This window comes from Arvicanthis niloticus, chromosome 19 (genome assembly GCF_011762505.2).
Source record: "Arvicanthis niloticus isolate mArvNil1 chromosome 19, mArvNil1.pat.X, whole genome shotgun sequence".
NCBI lineage: Eukaryota > Metazoa > Chordata > Mammalia > Rodentia > Muridae > Arvicanthis > Arvicanthis niloticus.
The window spans coordinates 50,745,968-50,769,189 of record NC_047676.1 but is presented as its reverse complement, the minus strand read 5'-3'; the positions used below and the strand labels follow the sequence as shown (position 1 = coordinate 50,769,189).

The following is a 23,222-nucleotide window of genomic DNA, read 5'->3' as shown; positions in this document are numbered from 1 at the left end:
GGGCAGAACCATGGGCCCCATCCCAGAAACACGGAGACAAAACTTCCATTTAAGATCTTCAGTTGACTTCTATGTGGTCACGTTTGAACAGTATTACCTTACAGGGCCTGGACAATGCCGGTTTCTTCAAGGTTTATTTCAAAAGACTATTTCAATAAACTGTACCTTTCATTCACTATTTTTTTCATTGACAGAACAGTCTCCTAACAAGCCACTCCTCCTGGTTATTAGAAGGGTTTAATATAACAGAACTGAATAGTTTCATGCCAGGTGCCTACCCGTGGGGGACCATCTAAGTGTAAGATTTTCTTACTACCCTCAAATGAGAGTTCATGCCTGCTCAGTTCTTTAGCTCCAAGGAGTAAAAGGTTATCTTGCAAAAAGTAATTATTTCTAGAGACAAAGGTAAAGTCCAAAATGTTAAGGCTGAAGAAGAGAAAACCAAAAGGATACCATAGTAATGGGAATATTTAAAGTCTGTCAGAGATATTAAACTATGTTCTCGCTCTAAAGGAGTTTGCCTGGAGATAGGTGTGTGCATGCTCGTGCCTATGGAAACGCAATAAAAACATGAGTTATTTTTGTGCACGCCTGCCTCTAGCTTCCTCTGCTGCAGTTTAAATCTGATTTGGAAAAAAACCCTGAATATGCATCAGAGCCGTAAGGCACTGAGAACAAAGCCAGCATTTGCTGCTTGTGTTAATTAAACAGTTGATTCCCCTTGCCATTCAGCCCTTGGTCTGTCAGAAAACAGCCCTACTTATAAATCCATAAACAGCTCCGATATTATATAAAGGGCTTTTACTCTGCAGGCGATTCAACAAATCTACTTTGTTAAAGTTTACAAATACGCCTGGCTTGCAAAGCCAACGTCAGAAAATAATCGTACAATTACAGGCTCTTTTACGAGCACAATGAATTTCCCGTTTCCATTGCCGGCTGGCATAAGCGCAGAGCAGGTTGGGACCAGAGGCGGCTGATGGAGTTATCAGTGGGGCCTGACAACCTTTCAGGTAGAGAGGCCTTTTCTGTCATCTCTGCATTGGGGAAATTTACAAAATCAGCAGGGAGGGGAACGGTGGGCCCTATTTAATTATCATTTAGGTGTGCCACATGCTACATGACAATAGTTAGGGTCAGCTCGCAGGGTAAGATCTAAAGGTTATTGAATTTTAAATGAAAGATGAACAGCTGCTGTAGAAATAACATCACACATCACAACCACCAATGAAAGCATTAACAGTCTGTGGATCCCACTCGGCGCCCTGCCATTCTCGTTATTTATTAGTTGGTAGACATTTGTTTTAGGGGCTATTACATTTTTGTTAATTTCTTCATTGTGCCATTAGCCATTTTTTTCCCATTTGTAAAAATGTTACCCACATTAACCTTTTCTTTCCTGGTGCTTCCTACTATGAAAACGAAGGCCAGCTAACAGGGAAAGCATGCGGAAATCCCACACCAATTTCTTTTTTTAAAAAAGTAGCAGACAAGGGAAGTTGGACACATCGCCAGCTCATTTCCAAACTCCATGTTAACAAACCTTCCTCAGATCCATTTCAACATGCATCACTCTCCTGAGAAAGCATGGAGCCGTTGTACGTTATGAGAACTGAGTTCTTTTAATTTGTTGGCTCCAATGGTTGACAGAGGTTAACATTTTAGTGACACACAACAGATTTACATTGGGTAGCTGTTTTCCAGTAGTGGCTTAAAGATAACTCTTGATGCTACTTACCACTGATGACTTGTCCAAATAGCTCTTCTGGAGTGTCCCCAAAGAAAGGCACACATCCAACCAGAAACTCATAGAGGATAATGCCCATGGCCCACCAGTCCACGGGTTTCCCGTAGCCCTGTCTCAGAATCACCTCCGGGGCAATGTATTCAGGTGTACCACAGACCTAAAACGAAATTGCTGTATTAGAATGACTGGAGTATTAGACATGAATTAAAGCGAACAAGATGACTAGACAATTATCCTGCCTCAAATAACCCTGCTTGCCTACTAGGAAACACATGGGCAGAGACCTTGAGAACAGAAATTACAATGACAAAGAACATATCTATTATGCCTAGTCTCAGATTGCAAACCTAACCTGTGCGCAGCTCTATAACAACACTAAAAAGCGTTTTTATGTTGAAAAAATAATAGTGTGTGCATAATCTGTCACTATTAGAGGTAGCTCAATTGTTTATATGGCCAAACTGATTCTCCCCATGGTTATCTCAGGAAGGTGTGGCAGCTGAGATGGGTTTACCTTAAGTAACTTCACAATGAACAGATTGTGGGCACATGGCAATGAGGCATGCTCAAAAGGAAATGGGCCATCGCTGGGATTCTAGCGGCTGAGATTGCACAATGCATCATGAGTTTCACGAGTACTCTACCGAGACTCCTGAATTCCTTACAAAAACAGTTTTCCATTTGTCTCTCTCACCCTCTCAGTCGTGTGCAATTAGACCGTTCATCTTGCTAATAGACCTTAGTGTTCGGGGAGGAATGTGGAGGGATCGGATGGTTCAAAGGGGCCCAGGGAGACAAATGGAAGCAGTTTGCACTTTATTAAATGCAAGGCTTATACAGACATCCAAACGCCAGCACTAATGTGGAGACGGGCTGCACAGGTGCACTGTGAATCCACTGGCTGCAGTGAGCTTTGATTCGATCCACAGGCAGAGCAGCGACCGAGCTTACCTGTTTATCTAAGAACTCTCGAGCGTCCTTCTCAATATGACCTTCGTAGAGATTGGTGGTCATGCTCATCAATCCCACCTTAGATAAGCCAAAGTCAGTCAGCTTTATGTGCCCCATGGAGGTGACCAACAGGCTAGGAGACAGGACGACAAAGGGCACAACAATCACTTGAAAGCAGAGTCTGTTGTTTTAGGTCTCCCTCTTTCCCTCCTCTGTTTGTAAAACATCAACTATGTTGCAAAATGAAGCCTTAGGTAAGGGAGGGAGGCAGGTAAAGGAGTGGGGTACTGGCATAGGACTGCCTAGCCGGATTCAGAAGTCAAGGCCAGAGCTAAGGCTCTGCTGTCTTTGATGGCGCAATCACATCCAATAGTAGCGTTTTTGCATCACGTAAGAAACTCTAAAACCTTATGTATGGAACTCTAATTCCTCTCTCTTTTCAGTCTGTGGACTCTGACTGTGCCTGATCTCAGATATAGTTTTAAAGTTATGTGTATGTGTGTGTGAACGTGGGCGGGGGTGCATGTGCCCACATGAATGAGGGTGCCTGTGGAGTCCAGAAAATGGCACAAGAGCCGGTAAAGGTGGAGAGAGAGGTGGATGTGAGACACCTACAGTGGGTGCTGGGACCAAACTCAGGCCGTCTGCAACAGCAGTACTCAACCACTGAGCCACCTTTCCAGGCACCGATTTCCATTTTGCAGAATAAGAAAACAGAGAAGAAGTGATCCATACACCAGGATCTCAGGTAAGGAATCCACTTGTGACTAAAACAAGACATAGATAAAAGAACCTGGACAGAAAAGCCTAGTTCTTACATTTCCACTTCCAGCTTTGAATTGAATTTCAACTCATTAAGCACAAAGCTTGGACTTATTATAATGCAAAAAGGTTACATTTGAATATATTAAAATATTTCATTGTAAGTAAAAAAAATAGCATTCTATCGATTAAAAGGTTAACATGACAGAGGATTTTAAAAAAGCTACTAGAAAGAGAGTCAGGAGTAGTGCATGCCTTTAAGAATCCCAGCACTCAGGAGGCAGAGGCAAGTGGATCTCTGAGTTCCAGGACAGCCAGGGCTACACAGAGAAATTCTGTCTCAAACAAGCAAGCAAAACTACTAGAAGGAATTATGCCAAAATCCTGATAGTTGTATATGACGTTGTTCTTTTTTCCCCCTGTGTGTACCACCCCCCCCCCCACCCCCCGGATTTCTGATGAACATAGTCTTAGTTTGTCACACACTTCTCAACACACTAAGCAGCGTCACACATTAGTGCAGAAAGCAGGAAATATACCACATGTGACTTCAAGATGAATGGCTAGCTACTTGGGGAAAGTTCTATCGGTATCTCAAATCAGAGCTGACAATGAACTCCAAACTAACCAAGTATGATAGTAAACTAAATAAAATGGAATATCACATCACATATATAACCGTGGGAAGGAAAAGCTTACGTAAGCATGACGCCAAGTACAAAATGACTATTCTATGTCATTACTCAAAGATTTACATGATACAAAGGGAATTAACCCTAGAGTCATTTCCCCCTATTTCTCAGTTCTCATTGTAAGCGCGTAGTCTTTCAAGAAATGTATACAAATTACCATTAAGTTACTATTAAAATAACTCATTTTTTAATACTAAGAATTTTTGAAATGTGCAAATAGCCTTAAAAACATTTCGCAGTCAGAAGAAAATGTTCAGTCTTATGTAAAAGAAGACATTTTATCAGGGTACCTACTTGTCTGGCTTCAAATCCCTGTGTACGATTCCGTAATTATGCAGATACTCCAAGGCCAAGACCGTCTCCGCGAAATACATCCTGGCCATGTCAACTGGAAGAGGCCCCATGTTTTTCATTAGGGTTGCACAGTCTCCCCCTGAAAAGCACAGGAAACAGATTTAGTAGGAACAGCATCCTGCAGGATTACTGACGGTTAGCAGTGTAGATCACGGAACTTCAAAGCAGAGTCACACTCGTAAGTGGAGATTGCGTTAAGTAGTCATGTTTCCAATTAAGAAGCGGAGTGCAGAGAGCAGTTTGGCTCTGAAGTGAACGGCGTTCTGAAGAATCTCTCGTGTAATTTGGGATGATTGTACTAATTTATAATGTATCAGTATAAAACGCAGATGCTAGAATTAGATTAAAGAGGTGGAATTCTGTCTCTGAGCAGCCGGAAGCTCTTAGGCAAATGAGTTTGGTGGTCTTAGTTACTTCATTGCAATATCGCATTAGAAATAATCTCATCCTGCATAGCAGTGGTTCTCAACTGGGGATGGAAAGACCCTTTCCCTGGGGTTACGTATCAGATACTCTGCATATCAGATATTTACAATATGACTCATAACGGTAGCAAAATCACAGTTATGAAGTAGCAATGAAATAAGCTTATTGTTGGGGGTCACCACAACATGAGGAACTGTATTAAAGGGTCACAACATTAGGAAGGTTAAAAATCACTACTTTATAGTATTATTTGGGGTTCATTCTAGTAAAGGAGTGAGGACCTGGCTTTATACATACCAAATGAATAAAAATAACCAAATTATTATAAATAACCAAAGTTATTATAAAAAACAACCACCACAACAGTTCAGACACCAATGGCTTGTGTGGCAAAAAGAACAATGGGTAGAACTTGGGCTAATGGCTTGGGGCTCTATCTACCACTCAGTTCCCACTAAAGCTCCCTTCCTCGGCTGCCAAGCCCCTTAGCTCCAAACTAGAAACGTTGTAAGTGAGGGATTCTCTCCAAAGAGGCCCTTGCTGAGCTCATTGTGATAACTTTATGTCAGTGAGAGTCAGAGAGATGGAAAGTCTCAGAAGTGTAGTTAAGAAAAATTGAAAAGAGAGAGAGAGAGAGAGAGAAAGAGAGAGAGAGAAGATGACTTGGAACATTTAAGATGCAAACCACAAATGGCTGAGGAGGAGGAGGCAGGGCATGGTCAGGCATGCTGGTAACCCTAGCACTCAAGAGGCTGAGGCAGAAGAATTACAAAGTTTGAGACCTGCTTGGCTACAAAGGAAGAGTGGCTGGACTTTTCATTTCCCACCGCAGGCTACAAAGTAGATCTTTTAAATTCACCTTTTGAGAAGACTAGTGATAATGAACATATTTTATGATATGTGATAAAAAGAAGTAGGAAAAAAACCCCATTGCTTATATTCCAACTTTAATGACCAACTGAAGGGAGGTAGTTAAATGCCATTAAAAAAGAAAACAACCTTTTCTCAAATAACACTAATTTCCCCTTTGTTATAGTAGCAAGCACTTTTACAAGCAATTATCTGAAGATAATGACTGCGGATTCGGCCACCTCCTTGCTTGCTTGGGTTCCTAGGTGGATATAGCTGTTACGTGGCACAGATGTATCCGTGCCTACAATATCTAGGTCCAGGCGACACGATCTCTCTGGGCTACACAGATTTACCTTCCACGTACTCCATGACCATGCATAAGTGACGCCTTGTTTCAAAGGAGCAATACATGCTGACCACAAACGGGTTCTCTGCAAAAGTCAGGATGTCACGTTCCACAAAGGCCTGCTGGATCTGGTTCCGAAGGATGAGGTTCTGCTTGTTGATCTTCTTCATGGCAAACCTCTGCCGAGATTCTTTATGCCGAACAAAGTAGACTGCCCTGAAATGGAACGCAGGTATTGGGTTCACAGGAAGAGGGAAGGTAAGGATGCTTGGAGGGTACACAAACCACATAAACCCTATGCTTTTTGAGTTCCTAACAGCTGAAGCTAAGTCGTCACAGCTGTGCTGGTGACTTAGCAATATCTTATTCCAAACTCAAATTGGCTTTTTAATAAAGATCATACATAAAGCATCAGATTTGCCATTGCTGCTCCAAAAACGGGGCAGCCAGAGTGAGTTATTTCCCAAGAACTAGCTGATGTTTTCAGTTTTTCCACTAACAAAACAAAATCCAATATATAAATCAGAACTGGGAAGAATTAACAAAATTACACACAGATCACGAGCAACATCCTTTCTAGCATTAGACATATGTTAGGCATGTTTTCTGGACTGACTAAAGCAATAATTTTCTAAATGATACCCTTGGGATCTGCATAGAGGACCAGGGCTTCTTAGAGTCCCTGGTTTCCAATTGAGAGTAGTTACTTCCCATGGAATCTCCAGATAAAATGAGAAGCGTATATGAGGATATATGAGACTGTTCTGCAACAAAGGGTAGCATATTTCCTCACTGCAGACTCCACATGCACCACCCTCTGTGAGCTCCAGCAGCAAATGCATTTCTCAACGGAACGGGCTAGGGGGGCCTGAGGGACAAGCCAAGGAGCTGCATGTCTGCTGCCCCCACATCCTGGCCAAGATGTGAAGCAACCTTATAGAATAAAATGACTGGCCCAGGCCACATTCAGTCTCTTCTATGGCCTTGCCCAGATCTCTCTGGTGAAAGGCAGTGAACTCCCTAAGGACTGAGATGACATGAAGAAAGGGGTACTTATAAAGGCAGATGTTCTAAAATCCCTAATAGAGCACGAACAAAAACGGAAGGCCTTGGATGGCCCCCTTCTTCCAAGTCACTCCACTTGTTTTCATGGAGGGACAGGTTTGCGCTTCCAAGAAGGCAGTGATCAAACGAAGTAATCCCTTAAAGGGGCACTAAACATATATATATATATATATATATATATATATATATATATATACACACACACACACACACACTATGTGTGTGTGTGTAATAGATTGTACATGTTGCCCTAAACCAAAGGCCTTGATCAAATACAGAATAATTTATTTAAAAAGTCACTGATCATGGTAAACACACACACACACACACACACACACACACACACACAATTGGTACACCTTCTAAAACAAGGAGCTATGTGAACTCAGATGTGTTTTCTGCTAGTTTGCTTAGTAATGTCTGATGAGTGGCAAGGCAGGCTGGGACATTCTCTTACCTGCTGAACAATAGCTCAGGGCATATATGATTAAGTCTCAGTATAGTCAACTCTGATTTAACCTGTTTTTAATGTTTTCATGGAAGCGGTCAACTAGGGCTTGTTCTTTCTTTCTGATCTGTGTTTATCTTGTAACTATGCCCCCCCCCCCCTTCTTGGTTCACAATCTCACTCATTTGTATTCCTCTCTCTATTATCTTTGGCTTTGCTCACTCCCTGTTCCCTTTCTTCCTTTATTTGCTTTTCTAGTTTCTTGCTCACCATATGGTACAAAGAAAGGTCTCTTGATGACACTCCTCAAGCACAGTCCTTTGATTTGCACCATAAAACAAAAAAGCACATGAGAAGCAGTCAGTCGGACATCTTGTACATGCTAAGTTAGGGGTCTTCTCTGTAGGATGCCTCAACTCAATGCTGGGCTCTTATAGGCTGTGTGTTTGTTCCTACACCTGTTCTCGTGGTTACAGCTGATAGCAATGTTAACTAATTCAGGCACATGGGATGAAGCTAGAGGGTCAGATGTTCACAATCATCCTTGCTTATATAGCAAACTGGAGCCACAGAAGACTCTGTTTTTAAAAATATATATTAGCTAATTCAAATAAATAGTTAAACCAATTGTTATGATTTGAATGTTAATGGCTACCACAGACTCAAGTGTTTGAACACCTGGTCCCCGGATGGTGGTGGTGTTAGGGGAGATTGTGGAGCCTTTAGGAAAACCTATGTTTGAACACCTGGTCTCCAGAAGGTGGTGGTGTCAGAGGAGGTTGTGGAGTCTTTAGAAAGACCTAGCTGGTGGCTGGGGACATAGGGGTGTGGTCTCTGCTCCCTAGTTTCAGATACATGTAACATGTGTGCTGCAAACTGCCACTGGTATGGAAGGAGATCCGGTCCCTTATAGCACCCCTGCTGTGATGGACAGAGACTCTCAGGGACTGAAACAAATCCTACCGCCCTTAGGTGGGCTTCTCAGGAACTTAATCATAGTAAAGAGAAAAGCAGCTAGTATGGAGTTAACCAATGAAATCTCACTATGACGATGAGAAGTTCTGTTGCTAATAAATGTTTTGGAAGGTCTCAATAGATGCAGATGACTAAGTAAAATTCCTGTTGGTTTAGCAGGAAAGAACTTTCCAAAAGCTGTCAAAACATTTAGGGGCCTACATTCAGACTGCTTCAAGTTTCAGCTTCACCTTTAACCTTGGGAAACAGAAACCATGCATTTTAAGAATGGCTCATGTCAACTGTCTTTAAAGGCCTCCAAACTAAAGACAATATACATATGTAGGTTAAACCTAAATGTTTATTGTACATGTTTTCCTAAAGATTTCTTACTATGACCAATTTTTAAATTAACTAACCAGTTAGTACATATTTTTATATCTGGTAAAAGCTTTTATTGCATTTTCCTTGTTTTTTAAGGATAAAATAAAAAGTCTATATATTTTGAAAGCTGCTTCTAACCATGATGGAGGCCAGATGTGAAGATATTCACAAAAAGTACAGAAAACAACTTGGCCAAACCCCAAATATAAGATGCACATTGCTAAACAACTGTCATTAATGTGGATTTCTGAAATGGGAGATACATTTTAAAATAAAATTAAGAACTCAAAACATTAACATGAGAATGCCATCTTTTTATAATTGCTTGTCTCTTCTTAAAAGTCAACTGGATCATAACACAACTTCCAGCTTTTCCTTCAATACTGCACATTAAGTTTGGTGCTAAGGACCTTTAGGCCCATATTCTGAATGCCACACTCCAACTATCACAAGGTGGATACTTCAGTTTTCGACCAAATGTTCATTAAACTGCCAAAGTGGGTTAGAGGTTAGAGCACCTAGTTGGGATCTGCTGTTGCTAAATGCTTTGTGGGTGGGGTTGTTGGCCATTTCTACAAGGCTGAGCACTGAATGCAGAGCCTTGAACACTTTGGGCAAGTGATCTAGCACTGGGCTATAGCCTCTGCTTCCAGGTTATTTTATGTTCTTAGTTTCTGATATTTCTGCTTTGCTTTGGGGGTATTATTTATTTTTGTTTTTCAAGAAAGGGTTTCCCTGTGTAGCCCTGGATGTCTTGGAACTCACCCCATAAACCAGGCTGGCTTAAAACTCAAAGATATCCACCTGCCTCTGCTTCCTGAGTGGTGGGATTAAAGGTATGAACTACCACCACCTGACTGGAGCATTATTCTTAATGCTAAAACTTATTTAGTAATAACTGTATCTACCACATACATCTTTCTCTATATGGCCATGTTTGAGATCAACTTACATTAGCAGAGAGCAAGGCATTGAGAAAGAGACCCAGAGCAAGAACAAAAGGCAGAGGCAGAGGAACTGATGGACAGCTAACTCCACTGAATGAACTATGACTGTCTTAATGATCCAACACTGCATTGTCTGATGAGGCCTCCTAATTCTTTGTTTTCTGGCCCCCAACACTGCTTTGTTGGAAAAGGCTATTCTGCCTCTTCCTTCACAGAAAAGCCAAGAGTGGGACATGACATGGTAGAAAGGCAGCTGGAGACTCGTGACCTCTGGGAGCCAGGCATCTGTCTGTCTATGCAAGAAGTAAGGCCCATGAGCAGGATGTTGAAGCGCAGTGAACACCTGCCCCATTGGAAGCATGATCCTAATGCGTATGAAATCAGGAGACTCTGAAAGCCCAGTGCACAAATGTGTGTCAGGCGTGGGGAAAAGGTAACCACAGCTGATGTACGGATGGGTGTGTGTCAGCTTGCACTCGTGGGTCTCACTAGTAAATGTTCCTGGGCCCTTAAGACATGAGAGAATAGTGTGTATCAAGGTCAAAAAGAAAAGTACAATGAGGGAGAAATGTTGCAACTTTGAAGAATTTTAATTCTGAGTCAATTTTTTTTAGCTTGTAATAAGAGAAGCAGGAGGTCAAAGCTCGTCTACATAGCAAATATGAGGCCAGCCTGAACTACAGAAGTACCTCATTTTGACTCACCCAATCCAAAGAGGGAAAAAAAAAACACAACTCTTTAAAACTTCTTTGAGGTTATTGCTTAAAATCAATGTTCAATGGCAGAAGTTAGGTCTTTATTTCTCCATAGGGATAAGAGAAAGTTATAATCAAAGAATACTTGTAGGAAATAGAGTACTCTGCCTGGCACCAGAGGCTCTGTGCACCTGAGACCCTACTCTATACACAAGTAGAAAAGGTATCAACTACCACCCCAGACCCTTAAGCAGAGAACACAGACACAGAGGCCAGCGCAATGCTAGATTTACTAGCTTCAGTCTTCTATGAGTAGTATGTTGGTATAAAGAGAAATTTCACTTCCACATGGAGATCATTACCCACTTACCAAACTGGCATTACCAACACACAGTCAGCAAGCACAAGACACTTGTCTTACCATGTTTTTCTAATGAGTGGGTTGGTTCCCAGCACCAACAGCTTTTGGGGAGACAGAGTCTGTGCATCTCCGAGCCACTGATGTACATAGTGAGTCCCTGTTATACAGATACCAAAGACAGTGGGAAGAGCCCAGAGCCTCTACCCTTCTAAAGGTATATTTGTTCAGCTAGCCTGAAGACAGAATCATGGCTGGTTGAATTGACAGGGGTAGCTCCATTCCAATTTTAAATTAAAAATAATTCAGATAGAAAGGAAATCTGTCAGAAATGTAATGGGATATTACTTCTGAGAAGAGAAGAGAGGAGACGTGGTTCTGGCAGATCGGCAGAGGCTCCGACAAGTGGGCCAGCTTGTGAGCCCACTAATGACTTGGCCTGCATCCTGGGTGTTTACTAATTTACAGCTTGTTTAACTTCTTGTATATTCCCAGCCGTTCCCCAAAGTGTGATATACCTCATCTACTATACAGTGGTTTAATCGCACTACAAATGAGTTTACTCAACCAATTAAAACTCCAAATACTGCTAAGATGCATGCCCAAGATGTATAAAAGGGTTGCTTCCTAGGACATCTCCTTCTGGAATCATTCCGCTGCTGAAAGAGAAGTAGTGCTCCAACCCCATGCCCGTGAGATCAACCTGCTGGCTTCTTTCTACTAAGAATTGCCTGGGGTCATCTCCAGAAGGATGAACAACCACAAAACAGGCAGTAATAAGCCAATAAAAGGCACAAATAATTGCATGGTAGAAAATTCTCAACGAAGAAAGCATATATTGCAAACAGATAACATCTAAAAGCATTTATGGGCTGCATCAGGAAACATTTGACATAATCCTGAAAGTCAGTGACACATAGAGAGGGCTCACAAATGTTTAAGTTCTTTGCTAAGTTAATGGCGTGGAAAATATTAGAGGTGAAAAAACAAGGAGGAGAAACATCCCTTGTGGCGTAACAAAAATCACTGTCTCATCTGCTCCTACGTGGGTAAATGGCAGGAAACGTCTCGGGGATGATTTACCGCTCTCTGTATACATGCAAATGGAACTGGGATTAACACTAAATTAAGATAGAATTCTTGGGCAGTCTAAAATGGATTAGGTCACAGTTTGCATGTTTAACTGTCCTTCCACACTATTTATTGGCAACTCAGAATTTGCTATTTACAATTTATTATTGTCACTACTTATACCTTGGGAAAGAAACTGTGTTACAGAAATGAGTCCAGGAATTCAACAAGAGAGAAATCAAAGGTTCCCAGCATAAAGAAATAATAAATGTTTAAAGAAATGAAAACGTTAACTACGATGTCACCATTACACACACATTGAAATACTACTGTTCCAGGGTACTGAAGTGTCCAGTGTAAGTATGTGTGCAGATTACAAATGTGTGTGCAGATGTCAACAGATTACAAAAAATTTAAACTAATATCCCCCCCAAAACAGTAGTGAGACAAATCTCTAATCCTAGCACTCAATGAGTGGAAGCAGGAGGATCAGGAATTCAAGGTTATCCTTGGCTACACAGTAAGTTCAAGTACAGCCTGGGCTACATGAGACATTGTTTCAACATTTTTGAGAAAAGATGACCCACTCTATCCATTATAAAAAGACATACTTATTAATAAAGGAAAAAGAGAGAAAAGTAACAAGAATTTAGTGCCTACTAGAGTCTTCTAATCCATTCTTTGAAGACATGTGTATGAATCTAGAATGTAACTCTATTTCTTCAGGAAAAAAATGGATCAAGGAAGAAATGCTAGTGTTTCATTCAATTTAATAAACACGCTAGTCTAAGAAGTCACAGGTATGCAGTGTTTCACACAACATAGAACATATATGATCTCAACCAAGTACCTTTCAACTGTAAGCATAGATTAAGTAATAGGAACAGGAATATAGAATGTTTTTCTTTTACTTTATGAAATCTTTCTCTCCAATCTTCTTAATTAAGCCCTGGGTCACTGACAGTGCCTTCTGTTGGGCATTCAGAAGAAGTGATTCTGGCTGCATGTTACTCCTGACGTGGGAAGAAGTGGCCTTCTAAAATGCCAGTTCCCATATAGCATTTACTTATCATAAGGAACAACTGAAAACCAAATGTCGCACTCCAGTGTGTCACAATATGCTAGAGAGCTCAGCTTGGGAAACTCACCCATAGGCTCCATTGCTGATCAGTTTAATTGTTTCAAAATCACTCTCTCGGGGTTTCCTTCGAAGTCTCAGGGAGGTATTTGAGCTCTGGGGAATGGAATGAAAAAGTTAAAACACAGTTCAGACTTTGAGAAAATTACCGGAATGTGCTGTTTCACTTGCCGAGGCACGGAGTTCCGGCTTGGAGGCCCGGGATCAGCTGCAAGGCTCTCCCTGGCTCATCAGCAATGAGCCGTGGCTCTTAATAACTCTCTATCAGCTGTATTTAAGCAAGCTTATGTTGCCAAGAGAAGACGTGTGAAGGTTTTGGAAATGTAGCTTCATCCTGGTCCTACATTTTAATATTTAAGTCTAAAATGCCAAACCTTCCTTCTGCTTTCAGTTGGGGGGAGGGGGGAACAGGCCCTGACAGCTGTCACCAGGGTTGGGGGAGGAGAATATGGCCTCTTCATTCCTCACTAGACCACATCTTTTTCATGCTGTGGTTCTCTATGGATGGTAGGTGACAGATTTCTTAGGTGTGGAACGCCTGCCCATGTTAACCTCCATATCAGAAATCTTACTATGTCTTAAATACTGAAATTCTAAACTTCAGCTCTCTAAAAAGTTTAGCTTAATGAACAGGAATAACCTCACTGCTTTGATTAGTGGTCTCTCGTGCCTCGTTCACCTCAGCTGCTTTGTACCCTCCACAGAGACCAGGATTCCCTGTCCATTATTTTAGAAGACCCCATGATGCTGAGGTGTGCACAAGACTCTACCGTCAGGGTTGCCATCTCTCCCCACAGCCTTCTAGTCATCTTTGGAAGGCTTGCAAACCAGTTCCTCACCTTCTTCTCTCTGCTTCGGTTCCTTCCTCATCTTAGGAAACACAACCAGTCCTTGGCCTCAGAGCTACTTGACCTCCTCAATTCAAACAACCATCTGTCTCTTGCGTATCCCCTTGGCCTCTGGCCATAGGACTTGAATCTTATCATTACTTCTGTGGCTTCATGTCTGGGAACAATTCAAGCCAGAGACCACTTGCTCACTCTGCACAGGCTCTCCTCACATTAACTCTTTTGTCCTATCACCGATGAGAGGAAGTCCCTCAGACCTCCACTGGAAACTCCCCCTCTGAGAGCCTGAATAGTACAGGTTATAATCACTAGCTTGATGGTTCTTCTTAGATATTTTGAAGCAACTACAGTTACAACAACAACAACTATATAATGAAATTAGCATAGCATCTGTCAGCACTTAACTTTGGGGCACTTTCCTAGGCACCAGAGATGGAATATTTCATTTAGCTTTTATCCAGATGGAGAAACCGAGGCTCAGAGAGCCCCCTCCCCTGACTAGCAATGCATACTTTGTAAGAAGTAGAGTTAGTTTTCAGATCCAGGCAATCTGGACCTAGAGATTGTGTTCTCAAACCCCAGACTACAAAACATGTTTCACTTGGATTCATCCTGGCTTCTCTAATGATACTCACTTCATAGGAGAATGGCCCCAGTCAGAGAGACCTTTCACCAGTGCCACTGAAGCTGCCTCTTAACTGATTTCCCTGTGCCAGCCAGCCTGTCTCTGTATCCCATGCACTTTCAAGCCATGACTCTGGCCAGGTCATCTCCTGGTTTACTCCCTCCTCTCTCAGACTCACTCTCCTACTCAGTGGCTATCCACTACCCTTCAAAAGAAGGCCACCTGACAGATGTGAGCAGGATCCTACTGACGAGTTTCCCCCCAAGCTCTCCGGCTCAGGAGACATACCTTACACCCAGAGCATTCCTCTGTCCCTTCACGTCTTACTCATTTTTTTCCTATTTCAACTCATGGCCACACCCTTGGAAAAATCTTCTGGGACTGGTCCACTCAGAAAAATCTATTTCTAGAATGGTCTCCTGGCTCATGGTCATCTTTTCTTCATGGATGTTATTGATGCTCATAGCTGCTATTTTGGTGACTATGATGTTGTTTTTGTAAATTTCTGCTTCTCTGAGGAGTGAGGCATTAAAAGTGTGTGCCTCGTGCCTTACCCACAGAAAGACAATAAACATTTATGGAATAAAGTAATTAACACAGTCAAAAAAAAAAAAAATCTCCAGATGCTAAGAAACAGAAAAAAAAAAAAAAAAAAAAACCCAAAAAGACAAAACCCGGCATCATATTCCATCCGGAGCGATACTCACACTCACTGACTCATCCGTCTCTGGTGTCTCTGCTGCCCGACTGTCATAATTCCCCAACTGAGCCATTTCTAAGTTTAAAACAAAAGGGGAAGAAGGAAATACTGAAATTACACAAGAAAACAAAGCCAAAACAGAAGAGAAATAAATTCTCATCATTTAAAAAAGAGAGAAAGAAAAATCCAGCCTATAAACCATACGCACATATTACAGCCTCAAAGGCAAGAATGGGCAGCTGGTATTTTGAACATGTACTAATGACACTTTCTCTGGATCTCCAACTTTATGACTAGCCAGACTTAGGAACATGGAACACAGGACACAGGGCCTCTGCTCCAGTGAGCAGTAGGCACTGGCTCATGAATGCAGTTTAGCTTGCAAAGCCTTGGGTGAGCTAGCAGCTTTGTCCGTAATCCAAGAGAGGCGAGTCTTCCAAGGCCTTGACACAAGGCAAAGATGCATTGGCTACAATTTGAGAATGATTCTCTCCATCTACAGACAAATTACTGTCCAGAAAAGGACACACTTGCAGAATAGTCGACTGATTATATCTGCCTAGACAGAGTAATCAGCCCTTAATAATTCTGCATCACTAAGGTCTGTCAGATGATTCTGGGCCAGAAGGCTGAAGATTTGATGCTCCAATGTTCGGTAGTATAGGGGCTTTCCAGGTGTTCAGTGGTCTCTATAAATTGGCTAAGTTTTAGAAGTTATGCTTAGTGCTTCCCATAATTTCAGTTAACTCAATCTTTCTGGATTTCTGACGGGGTTGAAGACCTATAGTCTCATAGCCAATCCTGGCTATTTACTTTGAGAGAAAAGATCTGAGTGGATGGTTTTCAGCTGGCATTCATTCTAAAGCCAAGAAAAAAGCCAGGTTCAAAACTAAATGTTTTAGTTAGGAGAGATGACAGAGGTTCTGGTTAGTCAACAAAATGATGGACTGGGTATTAGGACTATCTTGTACCTCACTGGTACAATTAGGAATAATTATGCTCTGATTGCATTTTGAGAGAAAAGTTTTATTTTAACAGGAAGGGTGAAGCTAGGTGATGAGAGAGAGAAAGAGAGAGAAAGAGGGGGAGGGCATGGAGGCAGATGTTCACGTGTCTCCACCAGTCAAAGATAGTTTATATATCTAGGTTGGGTAGTGGGTTACATTTCTGATTGAGCATTACCAAACTTATAAAGCCTTTGATTAACATTTAAAAAAATGTATAAAAGCAAAAAGGAAAAGGGGGCATGGGATAGGGGTTTTCAAGGGAGGGGAAATGGAGAAAGGGGATGGCATCTGAAATGTAAATAAGATATAAAAAAATAAAAGTAAAGAGAGAGAGAGAGAGAGAGAGAGAGAGAGAGAGAGAGAGAGAGAATGATTCTCAGTTGTAGGGACACAAAGAATACGCAGTTTCCCAGAGGCAGTAATGGTGGTGGGAGCCAGGGGATGGAGGACGGAAATCCTTGGGTTATCACGTCTTAGCTGAGAGGCTTTTTAACCTCAGGTTCTTCTGAAAGATGTAAGCAGTATTATGCCTTAGAGATTATCTGAGTATTACACACGTCAATGCATGTGAAGCTCTTAGCATATTCACTAATAAGAATTAAGTGCGCATTAAATGTTGATTGTTATTTATTAATTACATTGTACAGAGTAGTCAATTCTGGGCTGGATGCCACAAACTTGACACAAGCTTAAGTACTTCCCTGGTGGTCTAGTTAAAAGTGACAAAGACATCTAATGTCTAATTGCTCAGCCCATGGTTTGGAGAGTATTGCTGAGTTTTTTTTAAGTGAATGAGAAAGTCTAATTTATTTAATATTCATCTTCATACTATCTTTAAGACTTCTGTTTTTTTGTTGTTGTTGTTGTTGTTGTTGTTGTTGTTGTTGTTGTTTTGTTTTTGAGACAAGGTTTCTTTGTGTAGCCTTGGCTGTTCTAGAACTAACTAGCGCTTCAGAACAGGCCTCTTGAATGCTAGGATTAAAGGCGTGTACCACCACTACCCAGCTAGATATTTTTAAATAAGGAATATGAAAGAATTTTCACCAAAAGCTATTTTTTTTTCAAAATTGAATGTTAACGAAAAGTTATAGTTTTTAGAAGTTTTGTAGCATTTAAAATCGCTCCTTGGGCCTTTATCTTATATGTTTGTGTTCTTATATACACATATTCGGGGGCAGTGATTATTTATAACTTAGAGAACACAAAACTACACTGAGTCCTGCCTTTAGGTGAAAATGTATAAATTCCAGATTCTGCAATAGCAGTGGCACTAACTTCCTCACTTTAAATACTGGTGAAATTCCAGAATAAAACTGTGCTTAGAGCAAATACTTTCTTGTTGTCACAGAAATGATTCAGGCCTATAGTATGACCGACACCTTAGATACAGAGACTTGGACAAAGTCAAGTGCACTTGGTTTGAAGAGCTCTCAAGAATGGAGACACTATTTGATACTGTGTAGCAAAAACAGCACTAGACAATTCTGTTTGAGACTCACCTATTGTGCTGTCCCATCATAAAGATTATGTCTATGAATTTTTATTTATTTAATATGGAGATACAAGTGGCTTATGTATTTGCACAATCAAGGTCACAAGCCCAGCCTAGAACTCTCTCCTATGTACCAAAGGACAGACATAGATTTGTCCGTTTTGATATTAACAAGAAAGCAAAGCAAAAGTACCTCAAGAGTTTATAATCACATTACCTGCAGAAGTCATTTTGAGTATTAAAAATATACTGGAAGACTTTTCTCAGAACGAATCAAGAAACCACATTTAGGAGTAAAGATAAGTCCTAGTGATAAATTTACACTATTCAACTCACATGTGTCGAGATCACTACTGTTCTTGTCTTGTTTTGTTTTAAATCTATTTAGATATATGAGACAGCATCACATTATTCATGTGTCAAAGTTCTGTTTATAGTGACGTTTAATGCCAGAAGAAAACTGCACAGGGCTCACTGGTTGACAAGCCACAGGCTGATGCAGCCTTAACTATATCGGCGTGAAGAGTCAGTCTAACATGCTTTGACAGCCTCTCCTCTCCAATTATTTTCATAAGAAAAAAAAAAAAACAAATTAAAAGAGGGTTCTGTCTTAAATAGAATTTCAGCTAAATAACTATTATCTGGGAAATCCATATTATTTGTAAGCAGTGGGTAGTAATGGGATGGAACCAAGTGTCAGCTTTTGAGGCAGGAAGCTAAGCCATCATTTTGTAATGCCTGAAGAGATTTTTTAAAACTCATCTAAATACCATTAAACATCTGCCCTTTTTATTTCATTGATTTAAACCATTTCTGAAGACTCATGATTCAAAAAGGTAAAGATGGTAATTTAAAAGCCGTGGGAGAAAATCTCTCCCCAGGGAACTTTTCAGAGAAGCAGTCACCAGCCTCTGTAAGTGATGAATCTGTTGTGGTACTGCTTTCAGTACAGTATAAATTTATCTGGCATTATCTCCCGGTAATGCATGCATCATTTCACTAGAAGCAAAGATATGATGTCCGCAAAAGCAAACCAAGTGTGGAGGGTGGGAAAGAGTGGGCCAGAAAGCAGCGCCCTAGCTTAGGACAGGGAAAAAAAAACAAAAAAACAAAAAAACAAAAAAACAAAAAACTCTCCGCACCAACATTTACCTTCATCACAAACAATTGAACAGGGTAAATACTCTCTGCAAATTCAATGTAATGAACCAGGAAGATGATTTGGAACAAGGGAGTCCATGAGAGTTTGTGAGTCTTTGGGGGTGGTACGCAGACTAAGTGTTGTATATAATTATATCAAACAGAGAACCGGAAAAGGATGGGAGGGGATCCCAATATTAGATTTTATTTATTTATTTATTTTGGAGAAATGACTCCAGGATGTTTCTTACTCTGTATTTTATAGAATTATATCTTTCTTCATGGGGTTCAACAACATACCCCTCTTACAAGCTCTGATGGCAGCATCCCTCTTTACCTCTGGCTCTCTTTCATGTGTGACTATTTTTCACACTTACTTGGGACGAGTAAGCTGGAAAGGTGCCTACGAATGCTGCACTCGACCCAAAGTCAGCTACTCTAGCTGCGCTCCTCCTAAATTAAATTCAAATGTCAGTTTTAAATGAATGATGATTTCTAGCAATGCTTTGAAAATTAGAAGTGCTCTCCGGAGTCACCCCACTGAGCTTTGCAAGGGAAGGACTCAGGGAAGGTGAGATCCAAGTGCTCCTGTGGACATCAAGTACTCTCATGTCTGGAGGCCTCTAGTCCAGCAAGGCCAGCCCTGTTCCCTAGCCGACATACAATGGGCATGCTCACTGTCTTCTCTGTACTCAACCATGGTGATTTCTTTCCAATACTAACCAGCCTCCCCCCAAAGGGGGCTTTTCCGAGAGATATCCAACATGGGAAATGTAAAGGTTGATCATGAAGTTCTTCTAGAGGCCACGGTCAGAGCAAGTGAATGACAACCCCAGCAGAACTCACCTTCCAAGGGGTCCTTATTGAGTCCCAGCTGGCTGATGATATACCTGGGAATGTCAGTTTTGATTCCTTGGCCTTCTTTGGCATGGCCTTCTGCAGCTTCCAATAGGTAATAAAATTCTTCAGGATCAAATTCCTGGCAGATGACGGGCACAGATTAATAGCTCTCCGAGTCAGAAAAGGTCTGAGGTTATATTATTACATAAATCGCACTCACAACGAAGCTGACATGGTTGAAATTTATATATGAAGAAAGAAGGCAAATGCCTTTACACAGTATAGAATTTCCACCTCATATCTGAAGCCTATCCATACTCCAAGGCCATGCATATATACAACTGGTAACCCACAGGAAATGACTCCTTCCAGACTTCTGGTTTAACTTCAAAGGTAATGTGTTCTATTAAAGACCAGGAGCCCACTGAAAAACATGTTTATTGTTGCTCTTTTTTTTTTTTTTTTTTGAGTTGAGGTCCCAGTGTGTTGCCTAGACTAGCCTCAGATTCTACCTCAGAAGAACATTCCACCTCAGTCCTCTAAGTGAGACTACTGAGGCATGTGCCACCATGCCCAGCTTGCTTTGCTCTCTGAGATCTCCCCCTCTGAATCTCATCAGACACTCAGCGTATTTATGGAGCTATGAATATTTCCATTTCATAAAACATTATGCATGTTAATTAAAGGAAGAATAAAACCAAAGCACCTGCAACCGGATACACATCGTGAGTGACGCTGAAAACCATTACACAGGGACAGACATTAGTCGTCAGCAGAAGTTGAAAGTGAATTTTCATACTGTACTCACAGGCCCTTAAAGATTATGCTCAAAGCATCGAATCTGTTTACAGTCTTGACAGAATTCTTAAAGTGTTATAAAACCAAAAATCTTAAAAGGAGAAAATGATCACTGGCCAAAAAGATACAAACATGAAAGGTAGCTAGTGTCTAAAAATCTCATCCCTCCAGATCTGGGTGATGCCTTGCTTTCAAGTGGGTTGCCAGCTAGCACTTATCTCCAGCAGATTTTAAAACCAATAATTATAGCTACGGGTCACCATACCCTTGACTTCCTTCAGTCTGAATCTTAGCAACTCCAGAAGCATGAGGCATAGGAAGCATTTTAAATTAGCTGTGGCATAAGGTTATCATGCTGAAATAGGGCCAAGCATATTATTTCATGATCATCCTTCAAATTTGACCAGAATGCAATATGACTACTGCTTAATAAACAGTGCCAACACCAGAATTCCTCCTCAAAATCAGAGGAGACGGGCCGCATATGCATGTCACCAGAAGCATGCACGCGCTGTAGTCCCTCCTGACTTTCCATTTAGCACCCGTGGCTGAAGTTAAGTGAAGTCAGAGCCTTCCAATGGCCGCTACTTTGCACGTTTAACGATAAATACTGTAGTCACATCTAAAGGCGACTTACCAAGCACTCCAATAACCGAGCGGGGCGGGCAATGACAATTAGGATCTTTCGGACTAGCTGCTTAATAAATGCCAGTTCTCCACTTTCAGAGCGATCGTGCGCCTATGAAAAAGCAATGAGCAGAAAGAGGCTAGAGAGGGTTCCACTGAGTGGAAAAGAGGATCAGCAAAGCATGCTAATTGGCTAATTTTTTAAAAATCAGAAATTAAGTGACTTAGAAAACACTCTTAATTAGGGCATTATCTCTAACATAAATGGACACTATCAGACATCGACAAAATAGCTGTTAGCTAAAGTTTAATCGCAAAACTTTGATTTATTATGTTTTTGGAAATCAAATGTAAGGATAAGGACTGCTAATATGAGCCATGAATGAAGGAGCCATGAAATTTCTGATCCAGTAAGAGCAGGGCGCCAGCAGAGGCAGCTGAACAGGAGCTTGGCTCTGGCTGATGGAACATTTTAGACGTTGGTGGCTAAGGCAGAGACGGACTGTTTTGTTATCCCGGGAATCTAACATACTTGTGAAATGTAGTTCACGCACATAGTATGATTAGCCTGAAAATTGGTTATTTTACCACACGTGGGATGTATATAAGTGCCACAGCAAACGTTAATCACATGTTGCTTCTATTCGGTTACTGTAGACTCAACAACGCTCACTGAATGAATAACACCCAGATACTTAGCAAAACTGAACTGGATTAAGTACTTGTTAAATTTTATTTTACGTGTTGCCTGAGCACAATAAATATCCCAACAGCAGAGCTTAACTGGTTCATAGATACTGACACTTTTAATATTTTCTTGAATAAATCTGGCAATACAATATTAGGGCTGGCACAGGATACAATTTGAATGGGAACTGTGCATGTTTATTTTCTGAGGCTGCATAATTTTTAAGGTTTTTTATGATATAATTTCCTAAAGATGTAGGAACAGAACATGTGCGTTGCCAGGACCACAAGATATAATTTCAGAAACATGTTTGATCATTCTTGGGAGTGTTCATCAATGACAAATCCCACCTTCAAAAAAGCATGCATATAAAACTTGGGGAAAATGACTGTAACATGTCCACTATACTTTAGCTAATGTGCAACCCACAGCTTGCAAGAAAATAAAAATGAAAAACTAGCTTAGAAATACGGTGTGTTCTATATCTTTAGAAAAAAATAGTCTACATATCAAACACAAGCTACCTTTAAATTTCTTTCAAATGTCTGTTTTGCAAGAAAAAGAAATTTTAGAAAATACAGCTAATCCTCAGAAAAGTGGCATATTCTTTTTTTGTTTTGTGGTTCACCATCATGAAACACAAATCTTGAAAGGTTTGAAAGATAAACAAATCCTATCTAACTTCCTGGTGACACTTTGGGTTGGATGTTCCTATAATGATTGCTGTTTATGAACTCACAAATGTAAAGAATATCTCAAACACTGAGGTATGCTTGCTGTTTTTCCCCAAAAAAGAGAATAGTCAATTCAAATGGGAAAGGTTTCATTTCAAAGACCATCAAAAAACGATGACACGTTGCAACTTTTAAGACATATTGGCTATGTCTTAGTCCAAGACATATGAGTTCTAGTAACTTAAATAATATTTATTTACCAAAGTAGTGAAGGAAGAAAGGCTTCACTAAAACAACCACCAATGGAATAGCACAGCATGAGAAGGAACTGACTCCAGGTATCTTGCAGCAAGCTTTAAAGGGACTAGTAGAGCCCCAGAGTCTGTATTGTTAAGTGTTGGCCACTCTTAAAAAGGATTGTGACCCAGATTTGAGAGTAGGTTAGAGTTTCCTTTGTGGTTTATTTTCTTTGGCTAAATACACTTCAGTGAATAAGAGACTGCAGACATAAAAGCATTCATCTGAAATTGACCTAGACCCTGGCCTTTAAAAGGCATCTGTTAAATCAAGCTGTTCAAACCATGAGGAGATCT

At 40.8% G+C, this 23,222-nt stretch overlaps 1 protein-coding gene across 9 annotated transcripts in view; it reads right to left on the bottom strand.

The window, feature by feature from the left end:
• LOC117723774 (microtubule-associated serine/threonine-protein kinase 4) overlaps positions 1–23,222 on the bottom strand; it is a 349,397-nt gene that overhangs the window by 35,786 nt on the left and 290,389 nt on the right. For all 9 annotated transcript variants that reach the window (XM_076916253.1, XM_076916254.1, XM_076916258.1 and 6 more), the window contains 8 exons: positions 21,278–21,379; positions 19,849–19,981; positions 15,371–15,438; positions 13,201–13,286; positions 6,138–6,346; positions 4,447–4,585; positions 2,699–2,831; positions 1,739–1,904 (listed from right to left, as the gene is read on the bottom strand). In XM_076916253.1, the coding sequence (XP_076772368.1) occupies positions 1,739–1,904; positions 2,699–2,831; positions 4,447–4,585; positions 6,138–6,346; positions 13,201–13,286; positions 15,371–15,438; positions 19,849–19,981; positions 21,278–21,379 (1,036 nt within the window). The remainder of the gene's footprint in view (positions 1–1,738; positions 1,905–2,698; positions 2,832–4,446; positions 4,586–6,137; positions 6,347–13,200; positions 13,287–15,370; positions 15,439–19,848; positions 19,982–21,277; positions 21,380–23,222) is intronic.